Source organism: Euphorbia lathyris, chromosome 9 (assembly GCF_963576675.1).
Source record: "Euphorbia lathyris chromosome 9, ddEupLath1.1, whole genome shotgun sequence".
Lineage (NCBI taxonomy): Eukaryota > Viridiplantae > Streptophyta > Magnoliopsida > Malpighiales > Euphorbiaceae > Euphorbia > Euphorbia lathyris.
In genome coordinates this window covers 36771922-36790780 of record NC_088918.1, presented here as the reverse complement: position 1 = coordinate 36790780, position 18859 = coordinate 36771922, and the positions used below count along the sequence as shown (strand labels likewise).

General features: G+C 36.2%; 2 protein-coding genes across 3 annotated transcripts; both read left to right on the top strand.

Moving 5' to 3' along the window:
• LOC136206878 (BTB/POZ and MATH domain-containing protein 4-like) lies at window positions 1-4740 on the top strand. Its single transcript, XM_065998078.1, has 4 exons — window positions 1-485; window positions 583-928; window positions 1278-1557; window positions 4126-4740. Exons 1-4 carry the CDS (start codon window positions 103-105, stop codon window positions 4392-4394), a joined length of 1278 nt encoding a protein of 425 aa, XP_065854150.1. The 5' UTR covers window positions 1-102; the 3' UTR covers window positions 4395-4740.
• Window positions 4741-11104: 6364 nt separating this feature from the next.
• Window positions 11105-18247, top strand: LOC136205541 (cationic amino acid transporter 4, vacuolar). Of its 2 annotated transcripts, XM_065996182.1 has the most exons (14): window positions 11108-11523; window positions 11795-11996; window positions 12310-12394; window positions 12601-12741; window positions 12825-12943; window positions 13039-13135; window positions 13975-14147; window positions 14247-14313; window positions 14685-14843; window positions 15760-16021; window positions 17062-17170; window positions 17491-17603; window positions 17695-17770; window positions 17863-18247. In XM_065996182.1, exons 1-14 carry the CDS (start codon window positions 11364-11366, stop codon window positions 18017-18019), a joined length of 1920 nt encoding a protein of 639 aa, XP_065852254.1. In that variant the 5' UTR covers window positions 11108-11363; the 3' UTR covers window positions 18020-18247. The 2 variants fall into 2 exon arrangements, with proteins under 2 accessions (XP_065852255.1, XP_065852254.1); XM_065996183.1 differs by lacking the exon at window positions 13975-14147 and having other exon boundaries at window positions 11105-11523; window positions 14740-14843.
• The last annotated feature ends 612 nt before the right edge of the window (window positions 18248-18859 follow it).

Here is an 18859-nt window from a genome sequence, read left to right as displayed (position 1 = left end):
TCTTTGCTGCCGTTTACATCATCCATCCTTTTTCTCTTCTCCAAATCCAATTCAATCCAATCCAATCCAATCCAATCTTCTTCTTCTTCTTTCCGGCTTCCCATGCCCCCCACGACGTCTCCGCCATGTACCCCTACTACCTCCCTCTCCATAACCGAAACCGTCAACGGCTCCCACCGTTTCACCATCCAAGGTTACTCCTTGGCCAAGGGTATCGGCGTCGGCAAGCACATCGCCAGCGAGAATTTCACAGTCGGCGGTTACCAGTGGGCTATTTACTTCTACCCCGATGGTAAGAATCCTGAGGATAATTCTTCCTATGTCTCCGTCTTCATTGCCCTAGCTAGCGAGGGTACTGATGTTCGTGCCTTGTTCGAGCTCACCTTGATCGATCAGAGTGGCGAAGGCAAGCATAAAGTCCATAGCCACTTCGATCGCTCTCTTGAAAGTGGCCCTTACACCCTCAAGTACCGCGGCAGCATGTGGTATTTCCCTTTTTTTTTTTGTCTTTTTCATTTTTTCTTTAATTTTCGTTTTTTTAAGTGATTATTTTGTTTGATTGTTTTCCTGGAATTTTTTTAGGGGCTATAAACGTTTCTTTAGACGGGCAATGCTTGAAACATCCAATTTTCTTAAAGATGATTGCTTGAAGATTCATTGTACTGTTGGGGTTGTAGTTTCTGCAATTGACTGCTCAAGACTGCATTCTATAAAGGTTCCTGAATCGGATATTGGGAACCATTTTGGTATGTTATTGGAGAATGAGGAATGTTCTGATATCACTTTTAATGTGCATGGTGAAAAGTTCCATGCTCACAAATTGGTATTAGCTGCTCGTTCTCCTGTGTTTGAAAGTGAATTTTTTTATGCATTGGAGGAAGATAATCGTGAAGTTTTTGTAACAGATACGGAACCTAAGGTTTTTAAGGTAATTACTGTCCGGATAAATTTCCTTTACTTAGGACAGAAAATCACAATCTTACAAGAAATGTAATAATATGCATGTTTTAGTAAACTCATTTCTTTATTAACTTTACTCCATAGTATTGAGTTAAAAAAACTGAAAGCATTACAGCTACTTAACTACTAGAGAACAAGAAATGCAAGCTTTGGGAAAAAAGTAGGTTTCTCATTATAGTATATTTGTATTGCAAATCAATTGATGGATGCTCAGTTAGATTTTGATAGTATTCATATTGCCAATATGGATTTGAAGGGCAATGCCATATTTATTTACCCATTTTCCTTTTTATTTTTCTTTCATGTTTATTGCAAAGGCTTTGCTGCACTTCATATACAAAGATACTCTAGTCGAAGATGAGGAGCTTTCTGTGTCAGGTTCCTCTAGCATGTCATCTGTATCCGATACTTTGGTAGGAAAGCTGTTGGCTGCAGCAGACAAATATGACTTACCTAGACTCAGATTAATGTGCGAATCTGTACTCTGCAAGGATATATCAGTAAATTCTGTGGCCAAAATTCTTGCCCTGGCTGATAGTTTTAATGCTATGGACTTGAAATCTGTTTGCCTAAAGTTTGCTGCAGAAAATCTCATAGGTATATTTATTGTTTACTATTTTTTCTTTTTTGTTTGCTTTCCATTTTCACAATGTTCAATACACGCCATAGGTGTTAAAGGCGCGCCTGACCCTAGGCTCAGGGCTTAGCGCCTCTGCAGCAGAGAGGCGGGCGATGTTCATCCTGCGCGCACATTGGTTGCGCCTCATGGAGCCTGTCACCTTGTTTGAGGTGTGCCTCGGCGCAGGTATAGGATTTTTAGGGTTTATGATCAAGGCTGAGATTAAATAGAAAGGGATGAAGTTATGAAGGCATCTATTAGATTGTCGTGAGGGTCCTAGCCTAGTGGTTGAGAGTCTACCTATGATTGGGGAGGTCATGGGGTGGGTATTTTTCTTTGTTATTTAATGTAAGCGCCATTGCACAAATTAAAAAAAAAAAACAAAATATTAGATCAAGAAATAAATAGAAAAAGGATACATCAATTAGAATAAAAAAGAAATAAATAGAAAAAGGAAAGAACATCTATTAGAATAATAAAGGAAGAAAAAGGAAAAGGAAAGAACATCAAATAGAGTAGTAAAGAAAGATACAGAAAACGGAAAGAACTAAGAACATCGATTAGTTAGAATAAGAAAAAAATAGACAGAAAAAAGGGAAAGGACATCAATTAGAATAAGAAAGAAAGAAATAGAAATAGGAAAGAAGATCAATTACATTAAGAAAGAAAGGAGTAGAGAACGCAAAGGAAAGAAGATTAGATCTGAATAGGTACAGATTATGTATTGATTAATCCACACTTCCACTGTTTTTTTTTTTTTTTTGTGTGTGTGAACTGTGAGGAAGCTCTGCTGCAAAACAGAGTTGTTAGATTTAAGTTTTTATTATGAAGAATAATTCTGAAAGAGTTAATAGTCAATTTGAAATTTATTTCATGCATTTTATGATTAAAATTGTTGTTATTTGATTATTTGTTGTATTTTAGATATGTTAATTGTTGTCATATATATATATATATTAGTGCGCCTTGTGTCACTCGGGAGCGTGCCTGCATCTAGGCTATAGAAACCTCTTGTGCCTTAAATAACTATGATACATGCATAAAGCTATATGAACATCACTATCTGTAATTCTGCAAAGTATAAAAGAATGCCTTTGTTGTGTAACCACTTACATTTTTATATACTTGCATATGGAATTTTTTGATTTATCGTCAAGTTCCATATAGAGGGCGAGCCTTGGCGCAACGGTAAACGTTGTTGTCGTGTGACCAAGAGGTCACGGGTTCGAGTCTTAGGAGCGGCCTCTTGCCAAATAAATTGGCAGGGGAAGGCATGCCCCAGTACACCCTTGTGGTGGGAACCCTCCTCGGACCCTCGCTCAGCGGGGACGCGTAGTGCGACCGGGCCGCCCTTTTTTTTTTTTTTTAATGAGGGTTTATATCGGCCAATTGCATTTGACATAAATTTGGTCAAACTCCGAGTTATACCTTTCTGGCCCTGGATTTATGTAAAGTTTTTGGACTGCATTTTAGAGTCTTTCTGTGAAATTCTTTATCCTCTACTGTGGCTATCTTTACTTTTGGTGCCTTCACTATATCAATTGTCATCATGTTCCATTGTCCCTCCTTTTCTTTATTTTATTATATTTTATTTTATCAGACAATTTTCTTTTGTTTTTCCATTTTCATTTCTGTGACTTGCCATTGTTTCCTGGCTGTAGAGATAAATATAGAATATATAATTTGTGTTCAATACAAATTGAAGAGGATAGAATATGGTATGAAGCTTTAAACGAGGTTGATTTAGATACATTTTTTTGGTGCCCAAATTAATAACTACTCTTAGCTAAGTGCTTCACAATGGAGAGAGTGAGGGAGGGAATGATGTGAAAATTCCTGCGAGTTTTGTGATCGAGTATCACTCCATTTGAGTCATGAGATTGAGTTTTTATTATCTCATGTTCAAAATTGGTAAAAGCTGATTGGTTATTTTGAACATCAATTAAACTGGGTTTGCGATTTTTTTTATTGCATAGTCATTTGTACAGAAAAACAAGAAGACGGCATTAACTGTTGACCTGATCTGCTAGTCTGGTTTCTGTTGCCATGTTTATGATCTTCAGGAATATAAGAAAGCCTAGTGTAAAGGAGAAAATGGTTTAAGTGCAGATATCTGTTGGAGTAACTTTTTGACCGAAGGGCTTATGCATCTCTTGTGAATATGGTTTCATTTCATTATGGATTTACAGCACATATACATGTCAATGTGTCTCCTCTCTTCTGTCTCCTATGAACAATAATGAACCAGAACTAAGTTTCAATAATTTCCACTGCCGAAGTTTGTTGCATTTACTGTTTGATTGGTTTTGGTAAATCCAAGTGTACTATACTTGCTATTTTGTCTTTCGCTTGCACAGAGTCTTCTTAATGCATTTGAAGATGATAATTTGATGTTCTCGAACTTTTTTGGCTTCATTGGTTCCATACTTGACTGATGTCAGTGACTTGATGCTTGAGTTAGTTTTTCTGCATCTGCATTCTTCCTTTGTTTTCTTGATATAACAACTCACATTCAAGCGTTTTCCTGATTATCTCATTTCATGCAGCTGTGATGCGATCTGACGGTTTTGAATATCTGAAAGAGAACTGCCCGCTTTTGCAGTCAGAACTTTTGAAGACAGTGGCAGGTTGCGAGGAGGAATTCAGTGGAGGTGGAAAGAGCCGAAGCGTGTGGGGACAGTTTTCGGATGGAGATGATACAAATGATAGGAGTGTAAGGCAACAAACATGGGAAAATGTTGGGGAAAGAAGCCAAGGGCTGTGGGTGCAACTTGATGATGGTGATGGTGATAGGAGTCCTGACCAAGCTGACTGATGATAGAAATAACATAAACTCTGGTAATCGGATTCGGCTGAGCGGGGGCGGGGAAAAAGAATATGGAAATGTTACCTCAATTGATCAGTTTCACTTCTCTTTTTCCATGAATCTGTCTTGTAACAAGTAACTTGTGAGCTATTGAAAGTTGTATTTTAACTGGGAGAAGAGAAGAGCAAAGAAAATGAAAAAACACTTGTAACTGATCTAGATAAATTGATCAACGGAAAGAAGGAAGGCGCTGTTATTTTTATCATATTACGGACAGTTGATAATTGTTATTGCAGGTAGGGCTGCAAACGAGGCGTAAATTATCCGACCCCCATGGGGATGGGGATTCGTTTGAGATGGGAAATCTCCATTTATTTGAGTCTAGACACTCTTATATAGTCATTAGTTTTAGACTAAAATAATTTCTTGCACATAAAATAGTTACACGGTTAGATTATACATATTATTAAGTTTTCATACTCGTATACCCTACTGTGAAGAAAAGGTATGAATGATATTTGTTAAGTTTTGAGTAATTGTAGAAAATGTTTCAAGTTTTAAGGAGTGTTTTTTTCAGTTTTTCGGAGCAATATTTTCTTATGGAAATAGTAGTGTTTTTTTCAGTTCTTCTTTAATGTTATTTTTCTCCCTATAATTGTTAAAATAACTCTAATTTTTATTTTTATAATTTATTTGTTAATTAATTTAGGGTAATTAATTTATTAGTCCTTATATTTTCAAAAACACATGGTAACGTCCCTAACCTTTTTCTCAGTGAACTATTTAGTCATTCCGTCTGTTTGTTAGATTTTTTACCGTTTATGACTTCGGAAATGACTAAATTACCCTTTACTATTTACCTTCAAACTTCAGAAGAGGAAATCCAATTTAGAAGAAGAAGCTATTTGTATGGAGAACAAGAAAAAGAACAGACCTAATGCTTATGAATTTGAACGATTAAGAAGAAAATCAAGAAGAATAACACTCAAAGTTGATTTCAGATGCATTAGAGTTTTAAAGGAAAGGAAAATAAATGAAAAGAAGAACGCAAATCCAAATTGACTAACAGAATCTTCATGAGAGTCTAACGGCAGGGACTGAACAGTTCATCGAGAAAAACGTTAGGGACTAAACAGTTCACCGAGAAAAACGTTAGGGATTAAACAGTTCACCGAGAAAAACGTTAGGAACTTTACCGTGTGTTTTTGAAAATATAGGGACTAAACAGTGTGTTTTGTTAAAATATAGAGACTAATAAATTAATTACCCATTAATTTAAAATATGTCAGTATTGAAAAAAGGGAGTTGGCTCAAAATCAGCTTCTATGTAATAGAAGATCCTTATATTAATAAGAGAAGTGTGCATGAAAGTTTAAGCTTATTATATAAGATAAATTTTACTGTTATTGTAGGATACAGTTCAAGGTGTCCGTTATGGTTATTTTGTTTTTTACAAAGTACCGTTACTTGGTGCTCATATTCACCGTTGGATTAATTTTATACTCCATCATTCAATGGTGAAAACACACCAAGTAACGGTACTTTGTAAAAAACAAAGTAACCATAGCGAGGTTCAAATATTATATTTAGGATAGATATACTAATTTTTATTTATTTTTTTGTAAAGATCAAAATAATTTCTTCGGTGTTCATTTAAAAAGGGCAATAAATTAAGTGATTTACTAAACTCAGCCCTACATTTACACTTCTAGCCTCGTGAATAGACCGAAATACTCTTTGCATTAAATTTCAAAAAACCTAAAACCTCTCAAGAAGCCAAAACGATTTTTGCTCAAATCCGGACAAATTAGTGAACCGAATCATGGATGGTGATAGAAACCGTAAAGGAAAAGCTAAAATGGTAAGATTTACCACTTTATTTCGTTGATTTTTGCATCGAATTGAATCTGTTGTGGTTTTTAAAAATTCGGCCGGAATCGCAGTCGGACGTATGAACATCACGCCCGATCTGCGGTTCGGGCGTATGAGTATCACGTCCGACCAGTGGTGCGGGCGTGATAGCCACATGCCCGAACCAATGGTAGGGCGTGATACGCATACGCCCTAATCACTGATACGGCGTGATGCGCATACGCCCGACCAATGGTTCGGGCGTGATTCCCTTACGCCCCCGTTTTTTTAATAAAAATTAATATTTTTTAAAATTTTAGTAATTTAGTGTAATTTTAGTTTAATTTTAGTAAACATTTAGTATAAATTTTAGTATAAAAATTAATATTTTTTAAAATTTTAGTAATTTAGTGTAATTTTAGTAAACATTTTAGTAATTTAGTGTAATTTTAGTATAATTTAGTATAAATTGAGTATAACTTTATTAATTTAGTAGTATTTTAGCATAATTTTATAAATTTAGTATAATTTACATTATTTACAGTTTTATTAATTTAGTGTAATTTTTTTTGTAGACGGAGCGGCCTACTAGGGGTGGGAAATCCATCCCGTCATCTGCTCGTCGTCTAGATATGGACGACGAGGATGATACACTACGGCATACGAGATTGCGTGGTATAGATATTTCTGGTCGTAGGCGGAGAGGGGCTGCGACGGAGCAGGTGAGAAGGGGGCCGATTGCGGATCAGGCCGATATTCATGGATCAGAGGGGGCGACTGATTTTGATGACAGAGAGCCCGATAACGATTCTTTTCAGGACTACCTGGATGTGGCAGCCCGGGCAGTGCGACAGTCCGCTGTTGCACATAATCTAGTATAATTTAGTATTTTTTAGTATTTTTTAGTATACTTTTAGTATAATTTAGTATTTTTTAGTATTTTTTAGTATAATTTTAGTATAATTTAGTATTTTTTAGTATAATTTTTTAGTATAATTTAGTATAATCTAGTATAATTTTAGTATAATTTAGTATTTTTTAGTATAATTTAGTATTTTTTAGTATTTTTTAATATAATTTTAGTATAATCTAGTATAATTTTAGTATAATTTAGTATTTTTTTTTTGTATAATTTTAGTATAATTTAGTATAATTTTTTAGTATTTTTTAGTATAAGTTAGTATAATTTTATAATTTTCAGGGACAAGCAAACGTCCCAAAGCTAGTGAGGACGAGAGCTAGGTAGTTACTGCACCGGTTGATGGTGGTCCCGTTGATGGTTCCGTGATTCCTAGTTTTCTAGGACATGTTGCCTCACGGATGTTGGGAGGAGAGATTCAGTCGTTTCTGACATACTACAACAGATCAGCAACATGCCGAGATTTGTGTCAGTGGTTTTCTGGTGCGGCAGCCGAGGTAAGAATAATATAGTGTGTCAACATTTATTGTAATTTGTATTTTTAACTATAAACATAAAAAACATTTAGTAATTGTATAAATTGTATATGTGTCATTTTACAGCTGAGGGAGATGATCGAGAGGACTGGTTTGTCTCACCTTCCACATGCCATGTTCAGAAACCTCGACACTCCGCTGTTGACTGCGTTCGTGGAGCGGTGGCAGCCTGATACGAACTCCTTCCACATGCCGTTCGGGGAGATGACTATCCAGCTGCATGATGTATGACAGATTCTTCGGATCCCGATCGACGGTCCGATGGTGTCCGAGTCTCCCCCTACTGACTCGCTTCATGCCATGTGCATGATGATGTTTAGGGTGAGTCAGGCTGAGCTTCTGTTGCCGACTAGTCATTTATGGGCAGGTGGAGGTGTATTTGTTGGGCTGTACAGGGGCTTCTCACTGAGGGTAGGGATGACGCTACTCGGGCCACAGCGTGGATGTGGCTTATGCTTGGATCCACTCTGTTTGTTGACAAGGGTGGAGATAGGATTAGGCCGGCCACTCTTCATGAGGTTTACAGCGGTGTCAGCGGGGCAGCTGGACTATCATGGGGGTCTGCCACACTAGCCATGTTGTACCGGCAGCTGGGGATAGCGAGCAGAGGAGACTGTTCAGGTATATGCGGATGTTTGACCCTACTGCAGGCATGTATATATGAGTATTTTCCGGTTTTCCGGCCGCATAGAGGAGCTCACTTGATCCCAGCTGACCATGCCCGTGCACTGAGATGGGAGGTCGGGGTACCAGGCAAGACGACCGCCCGACTAGATACCTTTCGCGGGCAGCTGGATCGTATGACGGCGGCAGAGGTATTTTATAAAATTTTAGAATTTATTTAATTATTATTTATAGTATATTATTATTTTTTTTATTGAGTATTACTTTTTTCCAGGTGACGTGGTTGCCTTATGGTCCTGTCGCTGATGATGATCGGCTTCGAGTGTCCTACGCCGGTTGGATACGGTGTAGAGACATCGTCGAGCCGTATATGCCCGATCGAGCGTTGCGACAGGTCGGATATACTCAGCCTATCCCAGCTGAGCGTATTAGACCTGATAAAGCAGTACGACCATGGAAGTCGTTATCGTACAGGCTCACGCATTCCTTAGTCACAGTTGAGGATACCTGGCGGAGATTTTCATCGGCTCGGGGCATTGATCGGAGGAGATGCCGACCAGTTGGATACGATTCCACTGCCTGTGATCCTGCTTATATGGATTGGTATAGGCGATATTCGCATCCACATCTCCTTCATGCACCACAGGCTGGACCGGTACACCATGCTCGCGCCAACAGCGAATTTGTAAGTTTATTATTATTTAATATTATTATTTAGTATTAGTTTATATATGTTTAATTTTTAATATTTATTTATTACTTTTTTTTTGCAGTGGGTTAGCTGGTTGTGGCGTGTCACCCAACTATCGGCTACCCACCGATCTGACGAGGATGTTCCACGCATTAAAAGGGAGATGGATGAGTTTATGGATTCGTGGCGTCGGGCGAGCTGATTTTTTGTTGTAGACATTCATACATTTAAACATTTTTTTGTTGTAGATATTAAATTTACTCTATTATGTTTATTAATGTTTATTTTAATTTTTATGTTTTTAAATTTTTTTTGTTAAGTACATTTATGTAGTTACGGGCTTAACGGACTATTTACGGGTTTAACGGCCTATTTACGGGATTCATAAGCTATTTTTTTTCTCTCTCGATACACGGGCGTGTGAACATCACGCCTCACCGTGTGGTCGGGCGTGATAGCCCCACGCATCACCGTGTGGTCGGGCGTGATAGCCCCACGCCTCACCGTGTGGTCGAACGTGATAGTCCCACGTCCGACCACACGGTGTGGCGTGGGGCTATCACGCCCGACCACACGGTGAGGCGTGATGTTCACACGCCCCACCATGAGGTGAGGCGTGATGTCCATACGCCCGTGTATCGAGAGAGCAAAAAAAATAGCTTTTTCCACCCCAAAACCCATGAAAGGGTAATTTCGTCCTTTCACGGGGCTATGGATGGGAAATTAGGGCTGAGTTTAACAACATCCTAAATTAAAGTTTTTATCACCGGATAAAATTCAAACTAGACTTTATATCATAAGGGTGTGACATTGTGCTACTTTTTGTACAATAAAAATAAAATTGATATTCTCGCAGACAACTTAAGAAAAATGAATATCAATTTATAAAGTGATATTTTCACTTAAAAAAATATGGGTAAAAACACAGCAATATTTTCCATCCGAAAAAAATCACAATATTGATAGTTAAAAGTAATTTTACTTCTAATTTCGTAAATACTATAATTATATCTTCAACATTTGCAAATCGAATTTATTTTACTCCTAATTAAAATTATATTATACATAATTTAGAATTTTGTTACTTTCACTTTACCCGTGCGTGATGTTATCACCAATTAGTAATAGATCACAAACTTTTGTACACACGTGGTTTTTTTTAAGTTCAAGAAAAAACAATTATGTGTACACGTGTTTTTGATATATGTAAAACACAAGATAATTTGTCACTTTTTTTATTTTTTTTATTTTTTTCATCCATGCACACGTATTTTAATCTGTTATTAATGAATGACAAGATGACATGCATATAAAGCGCAAATAATGAGATTACTGTGTAGAGTGTTTCGATAATAATGACTAAAAAATATCCAAATGTCAAATGTTAGTAGCTATAATTAGCTCAACTTGCAAACATTAAAAATATAATTATATTTTTACTACTTACTTATACCTTACTTAAATTGATTGAAAACAACAAATATTTTTACTAATAATTTTTGGTTTTGGACTACTCTTACATAATATTTCTCTTTTAGGTGCCTTCTATGTTTACTTTGTTTTTGAGAAAGTAAGTTTACTTTGTTTTTTCTACCATTGGATGAGATTACTTTGTCAAAGTTCATCACCATCCAATGGTGGAAAAAACAAAGTAAGGTTTACTTTGTCAAAAACAAAATAAGCATAGCCTAACCCTCTAAGGTGAAGATACAAGAATTAAAAATATAATTAATTTTGACTAAAAGATTTTGTTATACTTCACTAATTAATTTTTATCTGTTTCCAAAATAAAAAAAAACAATTTAAATAGGAGTATGTTTGGTAAAAATCAATTAATGTGCATGGATTAAAATGTTATATATTATGGAATAAAAAAATTCACTAGAAAGACAAATATTATGGAACGGATGGAGTAATTTAGTAAATATTAAGAGAATAAATTGATAAATAATAATAATAAAAAGCAATTTTTAGGTTAAATTGAGTGATGAAGGAAGCAAGGGCGAGTGTTAGATTCAAAATCCATATTTTGATAAACAAAAAAAAAAAGGTGTTAATAAAGATCACGCAATCAGTGAATGAACATGACTCATATCTCGGAGATGATTCAATTTATTCAAATATCTCATAGTTGTCCATAATGTCGCCCATACCTGATAACACACTCAAGATAAGAACGGAATGCCATCTTCTCAACCTTGTTTTCTTCCTCTCTTAAAGCTTGGACTTTTCTTTGAAATATCCAAGAAATTGAGCATGTGGGTTTTTGTGATTGCAAATTGATCCAAGACCAACACTGTTTCTGCTCTCTCTTTTTTTTTTCCCAGAGGAAAAATCTTAGTGCTTTGGTTTGGTTGATGGGCATGCTTGTTGATATGCAAAACGATGGTGCTTCAAAGGGTTATTGGGGGTTGAGGAGTTTTACAAGGAGAAAGCACGTTGATTCAGTTCTTCTAAGGAGAGAGGGTACCCAACAATTGGCTAAGAAGCTCTCTGTTATTGACCTCATTGCTATTGGTAATTCACTATATTTTTTTTAATCTTCAAACTAATTTGAAATTGAGTTTTTGTTATTAAGCCTTGAGTCTCTATACAAATTATGAATTGACTTGAGAATCTGGGAATTGCTTCCTTGCTTGCAGTAGGCAACAAATCAATACTTGTTTATCAGTCAGATCATAACAACTTATTTAGGCATATATATGCATTTTAGGCTATGAACTTACTTTGTTTAATCCTTCTGTTATCCTTGCTGGGAAGATGTTCATAGTATTGGTGGTTTTTTCAGGAGTTGGAGCAACAATTGGAGCTGGAGTATATATTCTTGTTGGTACTGTTGCTAGAGAGCAAACGGGACCAGCTCTTACTATTTCATTTCTCATAGCTGGAATAGCAGCTGCTCTATCAGCATTTTGTTATGCAGAACTTGCATGTCGGTGCCCGTCTGCAGGGAGTGCTTACCATTATGCATACATTTGCATAGGAGAGGGGTAAGCTGCAAGTTATTTAGGTTGAACTTTTTTTACTAGGAACTTTCTCTATTGATAGATATGCAAGAAGTACTGCTTGTTTATTCGTTACTTCGTTCCGAAACTTTAGTTTTGTTCTTTCTCATGGTTAGTGGTTACCTATCTAGTGATTTATGCTCAAGGAATTACGAACTATTGTAGTTATAAGATTTTGCTTAGTGTTCCTGTCAGTGAAGTGTGAACAGATTATAAGGCATAATTAATGAACTTGCAAAAACTAAAAGTCAACTATATATATGCTTCTTATTGATTCAAATGTTATTTTTTGTTCTAGTGCCGCATGGTTGGTTGGCTGGGCATTGATTTTGGATTATACAATTGGTGGTTCCGCTATTGCTCGTGGCCTAACACCAAATCTGGTAAAGTAGATCCTATGTTCAGCATTCTATTTTGCTTACTGTAATTGGATATTATAGCTTCTGTCTGGGACTCGATTCATAAAGCAAAAATTGATGCTCTTAGAAAATTTATCAAATCTTGCTTAGCAGGATTCAGCTCATCAAATTATTTATGTATTGAGTCCACTTCATTTCATTATACTGACCATTGCCTTCGTTCTTGTCAGGCCCTGTTTTTCGGAGGTGTGGATAATCTTCCTTCATATCTGGCCCGCCACACAATCCCTTGGTTTGACATTGTTGTAGATCCATCTGCAGCAGTTTTGGTTCTTATTGTTACTGTTCTGTTGTGCATGGGAATCAAAGAGGCATGGGCCTTGTTCTTTTGAACTACTTGTAATTTCCATTTACATGTACGTATTTTAATTTATGCAGTTCTTTATTTTTGTAGAGTTCCTTGGCCCAAGCCATTGTTACAACAGCAAATATATGTGGAATGCTTTTTATCATAACAGTTGGTGGATATTTGGCTTTCAAGACTGGATGGGTTGGATATGAACTTCCTAACGGGTAACCATTGTATTTGTATGAGATTTTTTTTTTCTTCTTCTGGTTGTGCAAAGCACTAAACGTTAAGTTCATGTCCAAATTTTTCAATTTTATAGGTATTTCCCTCTTGGTTTTAATGGGATGCTTGCAGGATCTGCTGTGGTGTTTTTTTCCTTCATTGGATTTGATGTTGTAGCTAGCACGGCTGAAGAGGTAATTTAGGGTATGGACTAACGAATCTAGTTCTTTGAGACATAAAAAGTGGAAAATTAAGCAAGAATTATTAGAATAAATTGACATTTCATTCTCTGATTGGTTAATTATTTGCACGGCTACAAGAACACAACATTAGGGCCATGGCATATCATATGCACTTACAAGTATATCGTTAGTTCCATAAGTTATCTGCAATAGTTCACTCAGAAACTCAATACAGTTTCACCACAATTGCATGTCTACTCTGCGTCCTAAGAGGGATTTGGTTAGCAATATTTATCATTTTTTAATACCACTAGATAAAATATATGGAAGGTCAGAAGATCTAAACTAATGTAAAATTCCTGGTTGTGAAAGCAGAATTCTAGAAGTTTGAACTGAAATGCTAACCAAAGAATATGTTTTTTCTTTGTCCGTTCGTCATCTATGACACCCATTCTTGTGCATGATGATAACATATTTTGTGTTAGTGACACAGGATTGATGAATGAAAAAGGGAGTGTCCTTTGTCTGCTTAGTGTCTATGACTATCTTAAAGTTTGTGAGCTACAATGTGACAGAAGAGAAGAACTATTATAATTGCAGTTGTTTGGTTATTTCCTGATAAATTCAGGAATGCAACAAGCATGCTATGATATGTTTTGACATTTCATTGATATGGAAATGTTGCATTGATAGTCACTCAGCCCTTCTCTCTCCTCATAAGCACATGCAAATGTGGGTTGTCATTTGGTCAAGGCTTGCTCCTTATCATGTAGATCCATACATCTACAACTTTGGAGAACTCTTTTGAGCTTTTTGAACCTCATCATCGTTATTTCCAATCTTCATGACAGGTGATAAATCCTAAACGAGATTTGCCCCTAGGGATAGGCATCTCTTTGTCTATATGTTGCATTCTGTACATGTTTGTGTCTGTTGTTATCGTTGGATTGGTGCCATACTTTGCACTCGATCCAGACACTCCCATCTCTTCCGCATTTGCTTCTCACGGGATGCAATGGGCAGTGTAAGAACTTTTTCCTTTAAGTTTAAAGCACAGTCCATGATTATGTTTTGACAGCATTTTGTCCATGTTTCCTATTCATTTTTAGCTTCCAAATTGTAGGTATATAATAACAAGTGGTGCTGTAACTGCTCTTTGTGCAAGCTTAATGGGTTCACTTCTTCCACAAGTAAGTAATGTATTTATCTACTTTTGATTTAGAATAATCATTATGCACTATGAAGTTGACAGAGAGAGAGAGAGAGAGAGCATCGATATTGTAATAATCTTCTGAAATTTATGAAAATTAGCTGCAGAAGAGATTTGATGTCCTCTTCCTCACCTTTTTGTTTCTTTGTTTTCTGGGTACTTTTCAAATGGTTAAAGAGGTCATTGATTTTTAAGCTCTAGGTATATGTTTTTATTAATTGTTTCTGAATGAAATGCAAGTATGCAAGATTTTATACTATTCTTGAAACACAAAAGTCTTATACTTTGTGGTTAAGGTTTTAGAAAATGCTTGAAGGGCTTTAATAGTGATTCGTACTTGTGCACTTTCAGCCCCGTATGTTTATGGCAATGGCTAGAGATGGATTATTGCCATCATTTTTTTCAGACATTAATGAACGCACCCAAGTTCCAGTGAAGAGCACATTAGCAGTTGGTGTTCTTGCTTCAGCTCTGGCCTTTTTCATGGATGTTTCCCAGTTAGCTGGAATGGTAAGTCATGTTCACAAATTAGTATAAGGGTCCTCATGATCCTATGTTGAACTAGATATTTCCTATGAGAAAGAATGTGTTCTCTCTTCTGCTATATGGAGTGTCAAAACTACCGATGTTCACTGAAGTTTGGACAGCGTTTTACTGAGGTCATTAAACTTAATTTTGTCAATAAAATCACTGAACTTTGGCTTTTGTTTCAGTGAAGTCATTATGGCCAGTTTATTCAAAAAAGACCACTGGAAATCTGATAGTCCCCCTGATTTTTCACTAACATAGCACCAAGACGGATTTGACTGCCACTTGTTAGCCATGTGTCAGCTCGGGAAAAAAAAATTCTGGTAGTTACAATTACTTGCGAACATTTTTCAGAGGGAGTTAAAAATTATCTGAAAATTGTTTTTTGTTTTTTTGAACTGCCAAGTGGCCAACATATGGCTGCCACATGTTGGGCACGTGGCAGCCAAATCCCTCGTGGTGCTGAGTTGGCAAACAATCATGGGGACTTGCCACGTTGGATTTTCGGTGGTCTTTTTTGAAAAAAAAAAACCGGTCATAAAACCTTTATTGAAACAAAAATTAAAGTTCAATGATTTTGTTCATACAAAATAAGTTTAGTAACCTTAGCGAATTGTTATCCAAACTTCAATTACTGTTAAAAGTTATTCTTGGGCCTTACCTATTAGCTTAACCTTTTGGGTGAAATGGTTCCTTGACATGGTAGCCCAATGGGGCATTTGCGGAAGTGTATCATAGATAATAATACAAGTTATTCTTGGGCCCTACTTATCAGTTTAAACTTTTGGGCCAAATGGTTCCTTGACAGTGCTTTTCACCGTTATATGGAACCTAATCTTGTAGGTATTGAAATACATTAATGTGTACTTTTTGTACTTCCCTTTTTCTGGGTACACAGGTTAGTGTGGGGGCCCTTCTTGCATTCACTGCTGTTGCAGTTTCAGTCTTAATACTCAGATATGTTCCACCAGATGAGGTGCCACTTCCACCTTCACTTCAGTCTGTGGATTCATTGTCAGTAGGACCAAGTTGTAATATTCAGGAGGTTGGCAGTCAAAATTTGAAGGATTCTGTCAATTCCTGTGAAAGCAGTCAAAGTTTACGTAAGAGAGGAGGGATATCAATTGAAGATCCTCTTCTACACAAAGCCATAGCTCAAGGTACTAATTAGATGTCTTCTTAGCTGCTTGATTCATCATTATTTATTTTTTCGCTGCGGAATCTGTCCTTGTGTTTGAACATTATATGAGAACTCATTTAAGTGCCCCAAAAGGCGAAATAACATCCACTATGAACAACAGAGGTAGGTTGGTGCAACAAGCTAAGATGCATAGAAGAAGAATCTTAGGCTCTTTTAAGAAGGAACTCATCTAACACCCGTCTTTATGCATTCTGATGAGATGAACAAAACAATACAATCAAATATCACATCACAATAGAGGCTTAAAAAAAAAAAAGGAAGACAAATTTATGGATACCTCACACTAACACCTAGATAAGCAACTCTTTGCTCCTGCTCTTTCTCCCGAGCGTAATGGAAATGCCAACTCATCTGTGTCCTTTTCTTCCGAGAGTAACCAAGCCAAATCTGAGTCCCAGGAGATAGTCGGGCTAACAGTGGACTTCTAGTATCAACAGTCCTCATCACCTCTCCATCATATTCTCTAAAACAGGGTTAGTCATAACAAGAGGAAAAACTATGTTGCATCTTCCTGGCCTACTTAGAAGCAAGTGATGCTTCTGCTTTAACAATAGGAGATTCATATCTTTGACATTAGAATGACTTGAGATTCATATCTAGCATGCATTTTGCCTTATTTGTCATGGCTGTAAGAAGTTGTATGGAGAGAAAATGACAACCTTGGATTGGCTTTTGGAGGTCTATATATATACCCTGTTTGTGAATAAAAGAACTCCCATAAAGAAACACATACTATAAGAAAATACAAAATTGTTGAATAAAGGTGTTTTATAGTGATGGAAGAAAAAGAAAATCTGGAATTGGTATTCTATGGTGTTCTTTTTATGTGACGAATGTAAGCTATCTTTACATTGACGCTTTTTGTTTTATTGTCATGTTTTTATGCTTTTAGCTTTATGGATGGTTGTAATATGATCTTTCACCATTTAGGCCTCTTGACCAGCTTTATAGTTGGTGCAAATTGATATCGGGTTTTCTGGCTTCTTGTCAACTTCTCAGATGAGCAAAATCAACAAAAGAGACGAAAAATTGCAGCTTGGAGTATGACTGTCATATGCATAGGGATTCTTGTCCTTACATTTGCAGCTTCACTTGAAATACTTCCCAGGTTCGTCATTTACTCCGAACTCTTCCACTTGCATGTTTGACTGATTCGCCTTAGTTGTTTGGCCACATGAATCTATTTTCTCCATTCTACCTAGTTTAGGGCCCAGCATTGAACGAGATAGTAAGCATTTTTATACCGGACTCTTCTTCTCCTCGCTTCTACCAGAAATCAATTTTATTTCAAACCATTATGCACAGGTCTTCTATGTTATTTTGAGAAAGAGGAATTAGAAAAAGGTTTCCATGTTAGTATTGCAGTTCACCGAGATGTGATTCGTAATTTGTTTCTTATGATAACATTGCATATTTATATTCTACCAGCCTTCTGCGCTTCACATTGTGTTCCGTTGGTGGAGCTCTCCTGTTGTGTGGTTTGATTGTTCTAGCTTGTATAGCTCAGGATAACACGAGGCACAGCTTTGGACACACGGGAGGTACGTTCAAACTCGGGTTATACATAGTTTTTGATAGCTTGAGGTTACATCATGCTGCATTTTCAAATAAATCCTTTGAACCTATTTTCAGGTTTTATTTGCCCTTGTGTTCCATTCTTACCCGTTGTCTGCATTCTGGTCAACACCTACTTATTAGTTAATCTTGGGTAAGTATGGATCTCTTATGACAATGCGAACTAAGCTTAAACTGAAGTTTTCTAGCCATGTTCGATGATTGATCGTTGATATTAACGTGCAGGGGTGGAACATGGATTCGTGTCTCGGTATGGCTACTGGTAGGAGAATTAGTTTATTTATTTTATGGGCAGAGGCACAGTTCATTGAGGAATGCAGTTTATGTGCCTACTGCTTATGCTGATGAGATATACTGCACCTCATCCGGCCGTCCCATGTAGATTTTTGATTTTATTTTATTGACCAAAAGCATTGCAAACAAACAACTCACTTGCATCTCACAAGAACAAGAGATATACCGGGCGGGGCGTATAGTATAATTACTCCATTCTTGAAAAAATATTGTAAATACCTTACTGCTGATACCATATCAACTGTGAATAGTAAAGAACAATTCTACATTTTCATTTTTCTTGTTTCAATAACATGAAAATTTGAGAATTATTGAATACCCTGATCCTCTTTCTGAATTTTATATGTTAAGTCCCTTGATTTTTTCAATTTAATATATTGAGTAATCCATAAGTTATAATTGTACACATATTAGTGTCTAACAAGAATAAGATGAAAAATTAATATATATAGACTAGCAAAAAAAATAAATAAATTGTGCTACTAAAGTATGTATTATCAATAGTCATATGTGATGTTAAACCATAGGTAATATGAGTTGATTAAAAAATTAAAAATTTATTAATTAGTTTTTTTATGGCAGTCTATAAAATTAAAATTTTCTTAATTTATTTTAAGAATTTATATTAAAGTAAAAAATTTAGTCCTCCATAATTTATGCTCTGACCTTTAGGACTGGGTAGATACCTTTACCTAAACTTGTTTTTCCCAAAAAAAAAAAAAAACTACAAATTACATTTATTACACATTAACCTAACATTGAAGCTTTTCAAAAAAAAAAAAAAAAGAACCTTCCTTTTAAAGGGTGAAAAATGGCATGTCGAAAGGCCATTTGATGTAAATTTTGATCTTTCATTAAGCTAGATAGGCCATATTTCAATCCCAATGTTTGCTTCAAATGTTAGCCATGTGTTAGAAATTGAATAAGA